We start from the raw sequence: 19,941 nt of genomic DNA, 5'->3' as shown, positions 1-19,941 counted from the left end.
CTTCAACTTCTTCCTCCGGTTCTCCCAACTTCGTATCCTACTTTTCTCACTTCTTTTCTAGTCCTGATGAAGGGTCTCGGCCGAAAAGCCAACTGTTTACTCGCTTCCATAGATGATGTCTGGCCTATTGGGTTCCTGCAACATTTTGTGGGTGCTGCTATTATTGGAATTAATTCTTTCAGCTTTACTGAAGAAGGAGCGTATAATTTCAAATCAGCCATGCCTGGCACGTTTGCCAAGGGGTAACTTATCTATTTATTTTTTAACTTGAGACCCTATATTTGTCCTGCTCAGTAAAGAGAATGGGATTAAAGTTAGACAAAACTATTGTGGGCTTAGTTGGTCGCCTTGGAACATATTTTGGTGTATTTTGACGCCGGTGTTTGTTCTGTCTTAATTGATAACGTGATTACAGTACGCCAATGCCTCAGCCGATAGGATCGAAATTTCACACGTATTATCTCTACCTTACACATATTCCATTAAGCTTAAATGTGAGATAGAACCAATTTTTTTCGTAGTCAATATAACAACATGAATTTTTGTGCTTCTCCTCTGAGATTAATTTACAGTTATAGCATCTATTGTCAGATGTTCTTTAAATCCTTTCATACCCTTTCAGCATCCTTACTGCTCAATCTGTAGGTATATTGCAGTTATCTAGTGAGTGTTATTTATTGCCGAGATGCATGATATTATAATTTTATATATAACATAAATTTATTATATTGAAAAGCCCATTATAAAATAATATGTGGCTATTCATTAGTGTAAGGAATGCAGAATAAAACCTGCTCTTGAGACTGGTGTACATATTTTCAGACTTTTCTATTTTTAGACTCATGAGAGTACGTGGAAAGCGAATGTTTGATCTGCGTTTGGATTAAATAGCACTGTTTCAGGCGGGGTGAATGCAGGGTCTTGGTAACTTGTTCGAGTTCTTCTATGAGGCGACAAAGTCGGTATTGTCTATTGCGATTTTGTTAGTGCGTTTGAGAATGTCAAGCCTGGGAGTCTCATTCAGAAAATAACACGCTTGGGAACTGTGTAGAATAGGCTTATTGGATTCATTATTGTCTTCTCTGTGGAAGACAGATACTAATGTTAATTTTAATTTATTCTGGCAGGATTCCTTGTTCCTTGACCAGTGATGTTCCACGGCGATCCACTGTGGGATCTGATGCATGTACGCATGCGCACACGCATACACGCACCTGTATCGATATGGATAGACAGATAGAGTGGATATGAAGACAAGTCACGTGCTTGTCTGCATTAGTTCAGGATCTCAGTTGGGAAGTTGTTTTGCAGCTGTACAAAACTCATGTCAAGCAGAGAATCCACCTTTCAATGTCAGGCCCTTGCGGTCCAGTTTGTAGTTCAGACTGTAGGAGGAATTAGACCGATTCAGAGAATGGACAAGGAAGTGGCAGGTGAAATACAGCATAGGAAGGTGTACAGTCATGCAATTTGGTAAAAGGAATGAGGTGTAAACTATTTAAAAAACTGGGATCAAGTTCAGATTTTTTAAAGAATGCTGTACTGCTATTGGAGCGGAGGTTCACAAAAATTATCCAGGGAATGAAAGTCTTATCGTATGAAGAGCGTTTTTTTGCTGGAGTTTAGCAGACTAAGGTAGGGTGGGAGTTGGGAAATGGTGGGGTTTGGAATGAAGTGGTTCTCATTGAAACCGATCGAATCTTAAAGGCCCATATAGAGTGGGTATGCAGAGGGTGTGTCCTATACTGGATGAGTCTGGGGCCAAAGGAGAAAGCCGCAGAATTTCACAGATCCACCTCCTTGTCCCTTTTTATGAGAGAAGAGGAGGTGAATTTGTGTGAAATTATTCTCATAGAGCGCCTCTGAAGAACAAGTCGTTTGGTTATATTTAAAATGCAGTTTGATAGTTCCTAACTGGTGAAGGCTTCAAAATGTACTGGGAGAGGGCAGGACAGTGGGTATTAGAAGATTTGCGGAACAATTTTGATGAGCCGCTTGGGCTGATCCCGCTACTGGGTCTTAAGTTCTTAGCCCGCATCTGGAGTCTTGCATTCAGTCCTTTAATCGGACCTTTGAAAGGGTTGGAGAGGGCGCAGGATTGATTCATCAGGATGCTGCTGTATTCAAGTATCCTGTTTACTCTGGACGTTGAGGAGAGATACAATGGAGGAGTATAAAGTTTATGGCGGCCAACTTAGAGTAGACAGTCAGTATGTTTTTACCCAGGACTGAAATATCTAATACCAGAGGTCACTTAGATAAGTTGAGAAGGGGTAAATTCATAGAAAATGTGGGTGGGGTTATTTTTCAAACCACAGACTCGTGCCTCGAATATACTGTCTGGAGGCTACTGTGATAGGCCTATTAACTATGCTCCAAGATGTACACATAAATGCGCAGGAAATAGAAGGATATGTTCAGTAATATCAAAGAAACCACCAAAAGTTATATGAATAGTAAAATAAGGAGACGATGGATATCAGTCTCCTGGAAAGTGATAAAGGAGATGTAGTAACAGGAACGAACGAAAATGTGGGCAAACTGAACAGATAATTTCTGTCGGTGTTAACATGGAAGAGTCCAGCAGTATGCCTAATTATCAAGCATATCAGGTGCAGAATTGAGTGCTATTATGAAGACATGGTGTTTTCGAATCTAAAAGGTCTACCGTCAGGTAAGACACCTGCATTGGATGATCCAATCTACCAAGAGCCGCCTTGGGAGTGTGGGGATTCCCAGTGCGTTGGATCAGGAGGAATGGCTTCACGAACTCCAACAACTGGATTAGTGGAAAAATAGATTGCAACATTTTGGCTCCAACGAGAGATTCTCCGAATTGTAACTGTATGCAGAGACCCGCAAATAATTTATGCCGAATTTTGATTACCAAATTGGAGTTCCAGATGGATTGCCAGATGGAGTTCAATCCGGACAAGTGTGAGGTGATGCATTTTGGAAGAACAAACCAGAAGACTGAGTACAGGATTAATGGTCAGTTACTTAAGAGTGTGGATGACCAAAGGGACCTTGGGGTTCAAATCCATACATCCCTCAAGGTCGTTGCACAGGTTGCTAGGGTAGTTAAGAAGACCTATGCGATGCTAGGCTTCATTAACAGGGGGACTGAGTTCAAGAGTAGTGGGGTCATGTTACAACTCTACAAATCACTGGTGAAACCATCTTAGAATATTGTGTTTAATTCTGGTCACCTCGTTTTAGGAAGCTATGGAGAGGGTGCAGAGGAGATTTACCAGGATGATGCCTGGTTTGGAGAACAAGTCTTATGACGCAAGGTTAGCAGAGCTGGGACTTTTCTATTTGGAGCGTAGAAGAATGAGAGGGGACTTGGTAGAGGTCTACAAGATTATGACAAGCATAGATAGGGTGGATAGTCAGTACTGTTTCCTAGGGCACCAATAGCAAACAGCAGAGGACATATGAACAAAATTAAGGGAGGGAAGTTTAGGGGAGACATCAGGGGTAAGTTTTTTACACGAAGGGTTGTGAGTGCCTGGAATGACTTGCCAGGGATGGTGGCGGAGTCTAAAATATTAGGGATATTTAATAGTCTCTTGGACAGCACATGGATGAAAGAAAATGGAGAGTTATCGGGTAGTGTGGATTTAGTACTTTTTTCAGGATTATGTGGGTCGGCACAACATGGAGGGCTGAAGGGCCTGTACTGTGCTGTAGTGTTCTATGGTTCTACGGTTGTAATTTCTGTCAAGGCACAGTCAAACTTTTGAGATGTGGTTTGAACTGTGCATTTATCACTCACCTCTCAGTTGAGGAGGTAACTCAGGTAACCCTTGGGTGATGTCCATGTATTTCTGCGGATCAAGCCCTGGTTAAATCAAAAGAAAAATGAGAACTATGCTAACATAAGAAAAACTCTTTCTTTCAATGAGACTTTGTGCTCAGTGCGTGAATTTAACATACCGAACTTTTGTATTTCCTTTAGTATTTTGTCCAACTTCGGTAACTCGGTCCTCATTTTCACAAAGGAGTCCCACATCGCCCTCTGGATTCGGCATCCTTTGCCCATCACCAAACTGAGGAAGAGTGCAGAACTCTCCGCCCGCTTTCCCTTCTCTGTCAGTTCAGTGACATTCTATAATATAGAAACAATGGCTTTATTGCGTGGCAGACAGAAAAAACATGGGGAATGTGGAGCAAAATATGTGGTCATTGCCCCGGTGGCTTTAGAACAGCCGCAGTTACTGGGCTGACGCCGCATCCTCTCAGTAAATCTCTGGATTGTCATTAACAGGGAAACAGAAACTGAAGGAAATTCTAAATCAATATTGTGCATGAATTAGGATTAAATGACACCCAGCAGTAGATGCAACTTGATTAATTTCCTCGACTGTCAATGTGCAATAATACATCAACAAGATGTGAGAACCAGGACAGAAGGTTGGGTAGACCGAGAGAGAAAAATCTGGACGGCGGGCATCACTGAAAGAAGATCATATTTGGGTGCATACATCCAAGGATGAATATTGTATCAAAAGAACAGCTAGTTAGGCGGAGCGATAAGTTGGACTCCGTTGGTAAACAAATCCTAGAAAGAGGTGACATTGAATAGGATGATGTAGAACCCTGTGAGTAGAGTTATGAAACGGGAAAGGTAAAACGATCCTGATGGAAATTATGTACTGTGGTCCGAACAGTAGATAAGATGTGAGCTACAAATTACAATGGGAGATAGAAATGACATGCAAATAAAAAATCAGTTTTAAAATAATTATGAAGTATTTCATTATGCAGGTAGTTTTGAAAATCAGGTTGGTGCTGTATCCCAATAGAGAAAATTTGTAGAATGCCTACGAGGTGGCTTTTGACAGCAGCATGCGGTTGAGCCCTGTATCAGAAATAAGTTGTGTATTGGGACAGATTTGACTTTGGAGTTTAAGTTAAAGGAACCCTGAAGTGTCATTGATCATAATATGATAGATCTCATCGTGCAGATTGAGGGGGAGACGGTAGAGATAGATGCATCGGTTTTACAGTGGAATGAATGGAAATACAAAGGCATGAGAGAGGATCTGACAAAAGTTAAATTGGAAGAGGAAACCAGAAGGGATGGCACCAGAGGTGGAATGGCTGGAGTTTCTGAGATCGCCTCAGAAGCACAGGATAGATTATCCCAAAGATGAAGAATTAATTTAAACGGAGGATAAGCTGACGTGGAAGCCAAAGCAAACTCTAAAGCAAAGGAGAACCAGAGGAAAACTAGAGAACTGCGAAGCTTTTACAAACCATCAGAAGACAACTACAAAGCTGTAAGGACAGGAATATGAAATATGAAGGTAAGCTAACTAATAATGTAAAGGAGCTTAACAGAAAGTTTCTTCAGAAATATGTAACACCCTGGGAAAGGATTCACTGCTAACGTACTGGCCTTTCGGTAGAAGCAGAGTTATGGTTATGGAGAGAGATGAAAGATGCTTTGGAATGTGATCTGGGTCCTTTCTTCGGCGTGAGAGGAAGACAGAAGACCCTGGAGAGAACCGGTTGTAAGATACGTCTCGGTCGGTAAAGATGGAATAAGTAAATAATCTAGCTAATAATGATAAAGATGGCTGGAGACTGGGGTGGAGTAAAATTAGATCAGCCATGATGAAAAGGAGTAGCAGTCTTGATGGGCCAATTGGCCTAATTCTGCCCATATATCTTTCGGTCTTATTTATATTTACGTATTACTTCTCTTGCCGGAGCAAAGGCCGCTGGATAATGCCAGTGTGAGATATTACAGACAGCGCCAATGAATCTCATTGAGAGCCGTGTGACTGGCGTGCGTAACACATATAATTATCTCATGCGACTTTTGGCTGTATAGGTCAGATCTAGGACTTTACCATCACTACTTGTGAGGTCCATGGAGAGGGACCTGAAATGGTGTGCGCCAGTCTCTCTGTAATTAGATATTCAGCTTGTCAGCAGATTTCTATTTCCCCTTTTTTCCGTTTTCTGCCCTTTTAGGAAAGAAAGAATCGTGATTCCTGCGGTCATGAAATTTCATCTTTCTGCGTGGTAGCTCGTGTCTAACCAACGCCATACAGTATTTCGAGGCAGTTATCAGGAAGGCTGCTGAAGACGAGACAGTGGATCTTGTCTTCATGGACCTTAGCACGGCATTTTAGAAGCCAGCGAGTGGCAGCATATGGTTACATCTCCGACTGGCGGCCTCTGACTAGTGGTGTGCCGCAGGGATCGGTGCTTGGTCTGTTGTTTCTCATCTGTATCAACGAACTGGATAATAATGTGGTTACCTGAATGAGCGACTTTGAGGATGACACATTGATTGTGGGTGGGTGCAGTGGACTGCGAGGAATTCTATCATTGCTTGCAGCGGGATATGTTCTGAAAATGGGCAGATGCAAATTAATGGCAAAATTGCGATGTGTTGCACTTCGGGAGAACCATCTGTGCTAGGTCTTGCACAGTGACTGGTTGGACTACGAAGAGTGTAATGGTACAAAGGAAATTATGAATACATCTCCATAATTCATTGAAAGTGGCAGCTCATAAAGAATCGATAAGAATGTTTTTGGCACATTAGCCTCCATAAATGAAAATATTGTGTGCAGTAGCTGGGATGTCAACTTGAAGTTGTGTAAGAAGTTGGTGACGCCTAGTATGGGATTTTGTGTGCAGTTGTGATGACTTACCGACAGGAAAGGTGTAAGTATGGTTGAAAGAGTACAGAAACAATTTACAAGGACTTTGCTTGGTGGCACCGTGATCTGAGTTATAAGGAAAGATTGAATAGATTACGACTTTATTCCTTGGTACGTAGAAGATTGATTGGAGATTTGATAGAGGCACGCAAAATCATGAAGGGGAGAGATCGGGTAAACACTTGCAGTTTTTCTTCACTTAGATTGGGGGCACTACAACAAGAAGTCATCGTTTAAAATGAAAGGTGAAAAGCTTAAGGAGAACATGAAGGGTATGTTCTTTATTGTGGGATTTGTAAGTATGTGGAAAAAGCCTACAGTGCAAGTACGGCAAGCAAGTTCGATTACAATTGTTGAGAAAGGTTTCGATAGATACATGAAAGGCAGGGAATCAGAGGGCTACAGTCCTTGTACAGTCCGAAGAAAGCAGGCTGTTTAAATTGTCCAGCGTGAACTAGATGGGCCAAAGAGCTTATTTCTATGCTGTACTTTCCTATAACACGAGAACATTCAGCCAGGCATTTGTTTAGGATCTCATTTGGAAACCAGAGCAGGTGTGTTTAACAAGTTTCGCTCCCTCAGTAATTGCAGTGTTGCCAATTGGCCCAGTTTACAATCTGAGATATTCATCAGATGAGTTTGACCGACTGTTCCGATAAGATGAAAAATTCATTTTAGATTTTATCCCTGTTCAACAGCCCAGACATGCAGTCACTGCTCTTATATCACACAAATACAGCAGGTGTAAATAGGAAAGCCGACGTTCAGCCTATATTTCCCAGTGCTTCCCACCTGAACAATCTTTTACAGCAGTAGCCCGATATCCTGGAGACAATTCAGATATGAGTGTCTCCATTACCAAATTGAGCTCCTAAAATATGTAGGAGATTAATTTTGTTCACAATTCCCTAAGAAAGCTGCAGTTCTGTGACAATACACTAGATACACTCACCTCATTTTCTTGTGCTCTGAAATGTCCCTCCATTTCCAACATCCTGCTGAGTCTTTCAACCCTTTCTTCAATCGCTTGTTCCAGTCTGTCCCTGTAGAACTTTGTCAGTTGGTACAGTTGATATTCGTCCCCCTGCGCCAGGCGGTCAGAGATTGTAGTCTCTGGCTCTACGAATATAAAAAGGAGAAGGTAGACAACAACTCAAGCATCCCTCGTCTCAGTGCTCTCAAGCCGTTATGTCTCATCATGTCTCCAGTCTCAGAGTTCACCTGCATTCAGCTGCAAACACATATTTCGTCCCAAGCTCCAGCAGGAGCCTTAAAAACCTACCCAACAGTGCTCTCATCATTACATTATCTAAAACGAGCTCACCCCACCCCAGCGCTCCACCCACTTCAATTTAGGATGGACAGCTAATGCTGGGGCTGTCAATGATACGCTCTTCCCAGAGACTCTCTCCCAGGTAAATACATTTCCTTTAACTCTCCTCTGGAAATGCTCTCTTCACCCATACAGCTGCATTTCCTTTTAATGCACACACTGGAAGTCATCGGAGCAGGTAATACATTTCCTGTACTGGGTAACAAGTGCCCGATTACAACACATGTAACACAAATACACAATTCACTCCTGTCCTCTGACCAAACCCCACAACAAGGCCTTGTATTTTCCCTCCTCGCTACCGGATTCTGCGAACAAATCACCCTCATATTTTACCCACCCGCTCTTTCTTGGGGACTTGACCATTCCATGTTTGATGAGTTTCCGAGCTGACAGACAGTCGCCTCACTTGTGCCGGTTCCAGGGTCCTGATCGGTGTCTCTGACGTCACTGTCTCTGGGCTGACTTTGCTCCTCCTTCACTGCGGCCGGACCGCTTTCTATTGGTGCCTGCCTTGGTACCTTGCTTCCCGTAACCCGATCACCTTCCCTCGAAACCCTGCCTGGAAAAAGTCTCTTGAGTGCATTTGGCACCCACTTAAAGAACTTTCCTGAAAAAAAAGATGAATTGCAGATTATAACAGAATGATTTACAGCTGATCAGAACAAGGATTCACAATGGGTGATTATAAAGGAGTCGAGACTGCGTCTGAAGAGATTTGAAGTGGGACTGTGCTAGTGAATATGAACCACATTTCCTGCTGGGTGACCATCCCGATAAGCCGGTGGTTGGGCGCATCCACTCCCAGAAAAAGAACAGAAAATAAACACCGTAATACTGATCACTGGCTACACAGTAGTTGAACACTGATGACCAGGGTATCTTAATGGAACAGTGTCGGGTGATACCGGGAGATATCACTGGGATTATCTCCCACAAGCAAAAATCACCTGTGACACAAATTCCCCATTCCACTGCGTCACATAGATCAGATATTGTATTATACCCTATTCCATTCCCTAGGTCACACTTTCTCCGCCAGCTGTGGCATAAACTATCTCTCGGTCACACACTGACCACTGCGTTGAGGCGCACACTGTCGAGTCCCCTGGGTCACAATCAGTCCATTACCTTGAGATCGATGGTGCCCAGTCACCTGGGTCCCGTTCCGTCCCCTGAATGATGATCGTCATGTAACTGCTATAAGAGTCATTGGCAAATCGTGCTTAGAGAGTTTTAGAGAACTTTCGAGAACTTCGTGAAGTTCCAGTTACTAAACTATTCGAAGGATGTATTTAGGTCGAAAGAGTCCAGTGGATAATGATGACTGTCACTGGACGGGGCATGTTGGGTTTTGTGTTATATAGATAGGCTTGGATCGTTTGCCATAGACCATTGCAGCTTGATGTGTGACCGTACACATGTACATAAAATAAACAGGAAGGTATATAGGTTAGATACTTTGCAGGGTGAGGGAGTCTAAAAACTCGAGCGACAGACAGTACATTTCTTCACGTGGAAGGTGATGGGTATAATTTCCGTGCAACACAAATAAAGTTTCAATGTTGAGAAGCTGTGTGCTGGGAAGAAGATGGCAGTAGGCTACAAGGGGAAGTTGGACAAAGCAACAGAGAAATGGAGCAAGCTCAAAGATAAGCAGGTCAGTATGAATTTGGTGGGCCGAAGCGCCCGTTTCCATGCTATCATTTCTGTTTTATTCCAGCGGGAAACACGGAGCTGAACACAATCACAATGCCGACAAGAGGCAGAGACAGATGGTCACTGATTATACCAGGTTTCTCATCAGAGCTCCTTGGAATTTAAAGTCATGTAGCAGATCAGCTCAATAGCGAAATCTTGGGAAAATTTTGATACCTGCAGTGTCCAGAATTATGGCACCATACTCTCAAAACCTACTTCATCCTCCTCAAGGAGGCACTCTCATCTTGTCAACAAATTACAAATCCTACTCATTTTTACATCGTCAGGTGCAAACACTCACACTGCAACATAATAGGGATTTGTAAAATTTACTCTGCTTTCCTCCACTGCGTTTCTGTTTTAAAGTCCACCGTGCATTACTATTGAGGGCAGACAGCTGCAATCATTTCTCCACTACCATCGTCAGGGTTAAAAGTAGACTTATTACGAATGGTCGTGCAATATGTGCTTATTCACAATAGAACAAAGATACACAATCAAATCCATGAAAGATTATGGGAAAAGACTGACAGGCAATCAGTACTCAAATGACAACTTTGCAAATAGAGCAACTAATCAAACAGAAGAATAGGCAGATAAATCAATAAATAACGGAAGTGAGAACAACGGTCGTTGATGCCTGGTCAGTTGTGTTCAATGTTCAGTTTAGTGTTGAGGTGAGTGAAGTTATCCACACTGTTTCAGGATCCAGTTGGATAAATGGTTAGAGCTGTTCCTGATCCTGACAGTGTGAGACCAAAGGTTCCTATACCTCCTTTCAGATGGCAGCATTGAGGAGAACTTATGGACCGAATGGTGGAGAAAGCTTTTCCTTTCATGGACAGAGCTGTATCCAACACTTCTTGTCTGCTTTTCAATTCATGGGCACTGGTGTTCCCATACCAGACCTGATGTCACCTGTCAGGATACTCTCTGCTGTGCCGCTTTAGAAGTTTGTCACCACGGGCACACATTATGCCTTCACTTGCTCATACGCTTGTTTCAACCACCAAGACAGCAAACACTACCAATTCCCGCTATCGCCGGTGATGGGAATTTCGCAGGTGAACTAAACTTTACTGTTCCTTTCCCAAGATAGTAACAGACAGATCGAGGCTTCAGCACAGGGAAGGTGGTCGTTTGACTCTGCTGCTGGGAGAAAAATCCCAGCCTTCCCGTCCTCTCCTTAGAGATCAAGCTCTCCACTTTTGGCGATATCCTCATGAATGTTTTCTGTACGCTTCCCAACTTAATGGACCCCCTCCCGTGTCATATGTACCGTGTGCAAACAGTTTCAGGGCACCGTGCGTCTGTAACCCTGGTTCCCCCTGTTCGACAACACTTTTCCGGGCTCTACTAATTATATGCATGTCCTGTCCTGGTTTACTTTTACGAAGTTGCCCTTCCAAAACATGAAAATCACGCAATCTACGAAATATAATAATGTTCAGCAACTTTTATCAATGAACGCTTGAGGTCACTTCCACCTCAGGAACTGTACAGAGGTGAAACAGACCCTGACTTTTCCCTGAACTGTTACATCACTCATAAGACCGCCGTCACATTCATGTCTGTGTTTCACAACCACGTGAATTTGAACCTCCTGTTCCTTTCATTCAAGTGAAGCTTTGCATGGTGAGCGGAGTGATTCCACCATTACCGGCGTCAGGTCCCTGCGCTGTAATTGTTGGATCGATCCGTTAATCAAGGCCTCTTTACCCGTGGGGTCAGTTATCCTGTTTGGTGGCATTTTTTTCTCTGCCCAATGTGTTTTTCTCCATCTGAACTATTAGGCACCAACATAGAAGGATTTTAATAATAAATATCCCAGTGACCATACCTCTGTCCATTCTGACTGTGACTGATGGTTGTTGATTGTCGTCTTCTTGAACACTTAGGCCCCGGTGCACGGAACTTCCACCTGCTGGAGATGATCTGTATTACAAAGATACAAACAGTGAGTTCGACAGAGTATGATTCATTTGCAAATATGACAGTATCTCCATCTCTTATATCAGAGCAGCAGTGGACCAAACGACCAAGCATCCCCAGTTAACATTAACTTTCACATCATATCTGTATGTTTGCACATGATATCCGGCGATCCTCCTGATGGAGTCACACAGTAATAGACCAGGGATAGAGACCGTTCAGTGCAACGAGATCATGCAAACTACTGTGAACACCAAGATGGTCCAATATCCTGCGATGGGCCCATATCTCTCCAGACTCCTTCACATCATCTATCCATCCCATCTTCTCTTTTCATGATACTATTGTACCTGCCTCATCCACTCTGGCAGTTCAGTCCACATAATCACCAACCTCTGCATGAAAACGCTGCTGATCTCCGTTTGAAATTTTTCCCTCACATCCAAACTGCTTCCCTAGTTTCCATCACCAGTGACGTCGGGAAAAGACTGTTAACAAGTCAGGTGAAGTCAAGTCAACTTTTATTGTCATTTCGACCATAACTGCTGGTACAGTGCATAGTAAAAATGAGATAACGTTTTACAGGACCGTGGTTTACATGACACAGTCCAAAAAACTAGATTGAACTACGTAATCAAAACAAAAAACACAGAGAAAGCTATACTAGATTACAGACCTGCACTGGACTGCATAAAGTGCACAGAACAACATTACAATAAATAATAAACAGTGACCTTATCTCAGACTCTCATAATTTTAAATATTTCTATAAAGACGCTGCTCATTCTCCTTCATTCCAAAGAGTAAAGAATGTAGCCTGAACATCCTTTCATTGTAACTCAGGCATTTAGTTTTGGCAACATCAATATAATTTTTTTTCTACACTCTTCCCAGTTCAGCCACTCCTTTTCTATAACAGAACGATGTCATCTACAGGAGGTACTCCAAGCACCGCCTCACCAAATGCAACGGCAAAGGATGTCCTGCCCTCTGTACTCAATATCCTGACCGATGAAGGCCAGTGAACTCCCCACCCTGTACTGCTGCGACCTCTGTTCCATTACCTAATGCCCCACCACACATATCATCTCCGATGATAGCTTTATTTCCAAAACATCCAGTAGGTATTTGTATTGCAATCTATATACTGCTCCACTGCCCATTTCCCGAACTGTTCAAGATCCGTTATAATGTACGATTATCTTCATTCCGCGCAGTAACTCTGAATTAATTGTAAACTGCAAGCCTACTGGCCATTCGTTGTGCAGTCGTATCAAAATCAATGTTATAAAGCAGCGAATGTCGAAGTTCCAAAAACTTACCACTCTTTGCTTCCCACCTTCAAGTTAATTTTGAATCCAAGTAAGTCTGTCTCCCTGGACTGAATCGGACCCACTCTTTCACACCAAGCTGCCGCCTGGCACCTCGCCAAAGGCTTTGCTAAAGCTCGAAGTTCAACATCCACTGTCCTAACTTCATTTACAATTTTAGACAATGCCACGGTGACTCCTAATACTGAATTTTTGTTTATGGCATCATACTAATCAGATTTTATAGGGTATTGTCAGGAATTCCAAATGCTAATGCTGGTAAAATTAGAATTTATGTGCTTGCAATCGAAAGTACAAAGTGAATAACTTGACTGAAGGAAACACCATAAAACCGGACAATAAGCTTCCGAACTATTTACTCACCACCCCATCGCCTGTCACCTGTCACGCTGTGGTTCTCTCTTCCCTCCGACATCTTTTAAATCTAATTCTCATCCCCTTTTTCTCTCTCATCCTGCCGAATGTTCGCGGCCCGAAAAGTCGACTGTATTTTTTCTCATAGATGAATCCTCGCCTGCTGAATTCCTCCAGCATTTTACGTGTGTAGCTTGTATTTCCAACATCCGCAAATTCTCCCTTGTTTGTATCCTTTATTTGGGCTGCGGAGACAATTCCTGTCCCAACAGATCAAGTCGGTCAGTATCGATTTTGACCGTGAGAAAACACACCCTGGTATAGATCAAACAGCACACACAAAATGCTGGTGGAACACAGCAGGCCAGGTAGCATCTAGAGGGAGAAGCACTGTCGACGTTTCGGGCCGGGACCCTTCGTCAGGATCTGATGTGTGTTGTTTGAATTTCCAGCATTTTACATTTTGTATGTGTTGTTTGAATTTCCAGCATCTGCAGATTTCCTCGTGTTTGCTGGTATAGATTAGTTCAATTTGCGATAAAATGCACTTACACTCTGCCCAATATCATCCCTACACCTGATCTCTGACACAGGCAAGTTCTGAATCAGGTGTAGCCTCACTTTCAACTTGTGAATTCCAAAAATAACCTATTTTTTGTGTGGCAGAGATGGTAATAGAAAAGATGAATGTATCGCAATGAAAACGCTTTTGCATCTTGCAATTGAACAAAATGAAAACATAATCTACTGCTTTCCCGTCATTCGTGACCAATGGACTCTTCTGGGGCTTGCAGCCTACGGAGCCCGACTAATTACAGACCTCCAGCTAAAATATACACCTTGGACCAGTACTCCCTGTCTTCTAAGGACAAGCCAACTCGGAATCCTTGTGCCCAATTTTCTAGATGAGCCTCCCATGCGGGAACTTTTCAGAACTATAAACCGAGCTCCAAATCTCCCAGGACTCCTTACAATCGGTAATGTGCCGCAGTGTCTCGGCTATTCCCAGTTCTAAATCTGAGAATCCCGTATACCCAGGACAGACCTGGAAACTGATAATTATTTGACTGGGTGGGATGCCGGGCTGTGGGTCACCAGAGGGTGGGAATATATTTCAACGCGTCTCCAGCAGTTAAATTGAGAACACGTGATCATTATCTTACTATTGAGTGGGATCTGGAGCAGCGCAATTAGCTGCCATATTTCCCGTAGTGCGAAAGCAAAAAAAAAATGTTTTAATATAGAATTGAAAATGAAGCAGTGCAAGCTCAGTGCAGGAGTATTTTATTCGTTACACACATGTTGGATTTTTGTTTATCTTCAGCTGGTGCTTAACTTTCAGGATGAATCAATGGGCGAAGGCAGTGAGTGGTTGTAGATGTTTGTCTCTCTGACTGGGTGTTTGTGACTCGCGGTGCGCTGCGGAGAAAAGGGTTTAGTGTTTTATTGTTTATGATATTAACAATTTAGATTATACATGAAAAGGTGGTGAAACTGGAACACCATCTTTGCATATTATACTAAATTTGAAAATTTGCGGGTGCAGTAGAACGTGTGAAAATCTACGAAAATTACAAATAGCTGAGAAATTGTCTTGACAACTTGAAGAGCGAATTTAATGCAGACCAGAGTGACGTGAAGCAATTTCGCAGTAAAAAAAAATATTGGTAATGATTGGTAAGGGTCTGCGATGTGTGTCAAAACAAACTGACATAGGAACACAGATCCATATTCCCGTGAAGGTGGCACCAGAGTTAGAAAGGGTTGTAACGTGCGGTTTGGGCCTATTGGCCTTAATAAATTAAGGTATTGAGAAGCGGATTTGGGAGTGAATGCTACAGTTGTAAAAGACACAGAGAATCCAAATTTTTAGAATTGTGTGCAGTTCTGTTCTACTTTGAGGTACAATCTCAATAACCGTGAAATACTGCAAGTAGAATTACGCGGTGTGGACAGTGTTTCTCCACAACCCGACGCCTCACTGCAGAATTACCAACCTGGACTGAAGCTCATATACTACCAGTTCCATATTCTTAGAGACGTCTTCCTAATATTATAACTCACACACAGACTCCCCTGGGACGCTTTGGTGTTTGTAGGATTACCAATCTGCACTGTAGCCCGTTTCCTGCCAGTTCTATATTCTCAGAGACTCCATCGCAATATTATAACACACACACACTGAGTCCCCTGGGACGTATTAGTCGTGGGTTGTGGAATTCCTGCCATTTCCGATTCACAAACTAAGGCAAACCTAATGACCCTCTGCCTTGGCCGGGACTCATCAGTCTGTATATTGTGAGAGGATGCGGATACAGTTCAGCTAGTCTTCAGCAGCTAAACTGATCATATTTGATCACTGTTGTGGGATCACTGGCTGCCATGTTTCCCACAGTGTAAAATTATAAAGTAGAAAATGCTGGGATCTCAGTACATCAGACTACATCTCTGAAAGGAGAAATGGTGGAAGACCCAGTTCCAGAACTGAGACTGTCCAAGATGTTACCGATCTGCTGATGATTCCAGAATTTTCTCTTTTTACTTTAAATATCCTGCAACAGCAGTTTTCCCCTTTTTCATGTTAATGCACAGACAGTAAATGATTGCAGAATGTCTGGAACATCCGAAAATTTGTAAATGCCATTCCCACCTCCATCAATTTGTTAGTTCAGAGTTCATTCTGACCCTGGTGGAACATCCCACACAGTCAATGCTCACAGCATCCTTTCCTCCCACTATCATTCTGTTACATTTGTTCCCGAGGCCACTGTCTCTACTCCGAGAGGCGGTGACCACAGAGCGATACAATGTGCAACACTTGCTGCAGCTCTGACTTCCAGAGCTAACTTCCAGTTACCCTGGAAACGGAGGAAGTGGCTCACTGAACATAACCGAACAACGGAAATAACAGGTTCAACATCACATGCTATGAGTTTCATCAGAACAAAGATTAACACTGCAACCATTTTGTAACAGTGAAACTAAAATTGTAATGGCTGGATTTAATCTGCCTTGTGTTGTATTCAATTAAATCTCTGGTAGTTCCAGCTCACTAAAACGATTCCTCGATAACTCAATGAGCTGAAAGGTGCAAGACAATATCACACAAAAAAGAGAAATGTTAGAAGAAGCATTGCTGATAGATAGCATTGAGGAGATGGGATACAGACTGGACAGAGGTTGATGAAAATAACACGGAATGAGCAGAATGAACCAACTTGCATGCTCTCCAGTGTGCTGAGATGGACCTCTGACCTCACAATGTACATTGCATCATATGTCTACCTGCACCACATTTTCACCTCAACGTACTGTTGTAATGTACTGATATTCATGGATGGTACTGAAGACAGGATTTTCACTAAACCTCGGTTTATGGCGATAATAAACGATACCCCTCTTTAATTGTGTTGGAATTATTAGGCAGACTGAACTTCTGCTTTGAAACTTCTGGAGGGAGACGTCGCTGAGTTGCACAAATAAGCGAGGATTCGTGATAAATGGAAAAGGCTTAATTCTCGCATTAACTCGGAAACATTGCCTGCACTTCGACAAGTCGTAACAGTGTAATGGAGTCAAGAGAACAATTGTCCATCCACACCGTGAGGACGTGAGAGATCTGGATCTCACTGTCCTGTCTGAACGGAGGAATGGTGAAACTACCTATACACGTGGAGGAGTCTCCCGAGGGTGCGATTACTCTGTTTAACCCTCGAGTCTGCAAGAAAACAACAGGCCGAATTGCCGCTTCCGGTGTACTGGAATTATGTAAAACAATTATCGACCCCAGGCATCGATCCAAATGAAGATTTTAAGCCAATAATTTCAAATCTTAAGGACCAGGTGATGGAGTAAAAATCCCCTGGGTACAACTGAACGGGTGGGTGTATTCGCGGCATCAGCAGCTCCTCCCGCTCCTCGGACCAGAACACCAGGAGCTGAGAGGCGGCTATCTCAGGCGGTTCGGTGCGAAGGCAGCGAGGCGAGGCAGCCTGTTCGGGTAAGTCAGCGAGACTCTCTGCCCGACATCAGAACCCCGCATTCGGGACCGGATTCAATACTCACCGGAGGGAACTTGATATCTTTGCGCGCAGGCAGATATCCGTCTCCCGGCTCCCGCCGACGATCCGCTTCTGCACAGAACGGAAAGAAAATACCGCCCATCCGGAGGCTGAGCATGCGCAGTACAATTGCCTCGTCGATACAGCGGGGGCGGGGCCGCGGGAATAAACCGGCGGATGCTGCAGATCTGCGGTAAAATATGATCACGTGATCGATGGGTTGGTCAATTTCAGTCAGGTTTAACATCACCGACAGGAGTAATAAAATTTGTTGCCTTCACGGCTGCGGTACAATAATAAACAGAAAAAAACACAATGAATTACAATAACTATATACATTATGTAGGTTCATTCACTGTAGTGCAAAATAAAACTAAACAATAAAAAACAAACTAGGCAGGCTTAACCGAAGTGCAATCGTTTTTGAGAAGACCAGATAAATGGAAAAGGCTTAATTCTCCATTAATTGCGGTTACATATCGGGACACATTGGCTACACTTTGGCAGGTCATAACAGGTGAATTGGGTAAAAAGAAACTCCCACCCATATCGAGAGAACGTGAGATCTGGATCTCACAGTCTTGTCTGAGCGGACGAATGATGAACTAGCACTTGTACGTGGAGCATTGTCCCGCAGATGCTGCAGATCTGCGGTAAATTGGGAGTTCGTAACTGAATCACGTGACAGGTGGAGGGTCTCCCACGTAAACCGGTGACTCTGCTCCTCGCCGCTCACAGGCCTCCGACCCTTCTTTCCGTATTTTCCCATTCTTTCATACTTTTATTGCCTACAATTCTCCCCATTCCCCGCTCTCGGGTCACAGAGTTACGGATTCGATCCCCATCCCAGTCGAACAGACAATTCACAGCCCATCAGTAAATATGCAGCTTTCATTGACATCTCTTCTATAAAAGAGTACAGAGACGATTCACAAGAATGCTGCCGGGACTAGACGACCTGAGTTATAAGGAAAGACTGAATTCGTTACGACTTTATTCCTTGGAACGTGGAAGATTGAGAGGAGATTTGATAGAGGTATTCAAAATGATGCGGGGTATTACTTGGGTAAATGCAAGCAAGCTTTTTCCATTGAGGTTTGGTGGGACAACAACTAGAGGTTATGTGATAAGATTGAAAAGTTTAAGGGGAACATGAGGGAATCTCCTTCACTCCCAGCGTCGCGAGAGTGTGCAAAGAGCTGCCAGTGCAACTTACGCACGCGAGCGCAATTTCCACTTTCACGAGAAGTTTGGGTTAGTAAATGGACGGTAGGGGTAAGTAGGGCTATGGACCTGGCGCAGGTTGATGGAAGTAGGCAGGTCAAACGTTTGGGCACAGACTAGATGGGTCGAACGCCTTGTTCTGAGCTGCACTTTTTTATGACTCCACTGAAGCAAAAATAATTCTTACAGTAATTTCAGTCGTATAGCCAATAACTCTTACAATAAAGACAATGTACATTTGACTTTCCTCTCTACCCACCGCACCCCAGTCCTCCACCAAGTAGACACACCTAGTATTTCTGTTTCCTCTACAGAAGCGGATGATCTCACATTTCGCATATTGGGCTCCAGCTGGTGTGTTGTTCGCACGCACCCCATTTGCCTCCGTTACCCCGAAACTTCGTGACAAGAGACACAGTAAATAGAATTGTACAGCACAGGAACAGGCCTTTCAGCCCACAATGTTTTGCTCCACCATTAAGTTACCAATCAAATAGCCAAACTAATCCCTTCTGCCTGAACAATGTCCATATCCTTCCTTTTTCCTCAGACCGAAACGTCTCTTAAAAGACCCCGATGTATCTGCCTCTAACAATGGCCCAGGTAGCACAGTCCAGCGACCCATGTGCCTCACATAATCTTATAAACCTCCTGCAACCGTCAGCCCAGCCTGCACCGCTCCATTGAAAACAAGCAAAGTTTGTCCAGCCACTAGTTATAGATCTAACCCAAGCAATATCTTAGTGAACCTCTCATGCACCGTCTCCAGAGCCATCAACAGGGCAGATTACAAAGGAGGAGATGCTTGCCACCCTGTGGAAAATCAGGGTGGATCAATCCCCACAGCCTGACAACGCGCTCTATTGAACCCTTCAGGAGGCAAGTGGATATATTGCCAGCGCCCCGGCACATATTTAAAACATCGATAGAGACAGGAGTATTACCAGAGGATTGAAGGATAGGCAAACTTGGTCTTCTGTTTAAACATAAACCACGAAATTATAACCTGATGAGCCTGTCATTAGTATTCAGAAAGTTATTGGAAGGTATTCTAAAGGACTGAATATATAATTATTTTGATAGACATGCACTGATTATGGCTTTGTGAGTGGTAGGTCATGTCTAACTACAGAGATTTTGCTGAAGCTATAGACAATCGAAAATAAGTGCAGGAGTAGGCTATTTGACCCTTCGAGCGGGCACCTCCATTCAATGTGATCATGGCTGATCATCCATAATCAGTACCCCGTTCCTGCCTTCTCCCCATATCCCTTGACTCCGCTAACTTTAAGAGCTCTATCTAACTCTTTCTTGAAAGCATC

General features: G+C 43.3%; 1 protein-coding gene across 1 annotated transcript in view; it reads right to left on the bottom strand.

Annotated features, from left to right (window-relative positions):
* LOC140721713 (NACHT, LRR and PYD domains-containing protein 3-like) overlaps positions 1-18,164 on the bottom strand; it is a 28,733-nt gene extending 10,569 nt beyond the window's left edge. The window contains exons 1-7 of the mRNA XM_073036498.1: positions 18,014-18,164; positions 17,400-17,583; positions 11,558-11,652; positions 8,357-8,626; positions 7,636-7,802; positions 3,940-4,111; positions 3,779-3,844 (exon numbers count right to left, since the gene is read on the bottom strand). Of these exons, the coding sequence (XP_072892599.1) occupies positions 3,779-3,844; positions 3,940-4,111; positions 7,636-7,802; positions 8,357-8,626; positions 11,558-11,652; positions 17,400-17,583; positions 18,014-18,164 (1,105 nt within the window). The remainder of the gene's footprint in view (positions 1-3,778; positions 3,845-3,939; positions 4,112-7,635; positions 7,803-8,356; positions 8,627-11,557; positions 11,653-17,399; positions 17,584-18,013) is intronic.
* Positions 18,165-19,941: the final 1,777 nt, after the last annotated feature.

Source organism: Hemitrygon akajei, unplaced genomic scaffold, assembly GCF_048418815.1.
Source record: "Hemitrygon akajei unplaced genomic scaffold, sHemAka1.3 Scf000060, whole genome shotgun sequence".
NCBI classification, from domain to species: Eukaryota; Metazoa; Chordata; class Chondrichthyes; order Myliobatiformes; family Dasyatidae; genus Hemitrygon; species Hemitrygon akajei.
Note: the sequence above shows the minus strand (reverse complement) of the source record. Positions and strands in the feature narration are given on the sequence as shown.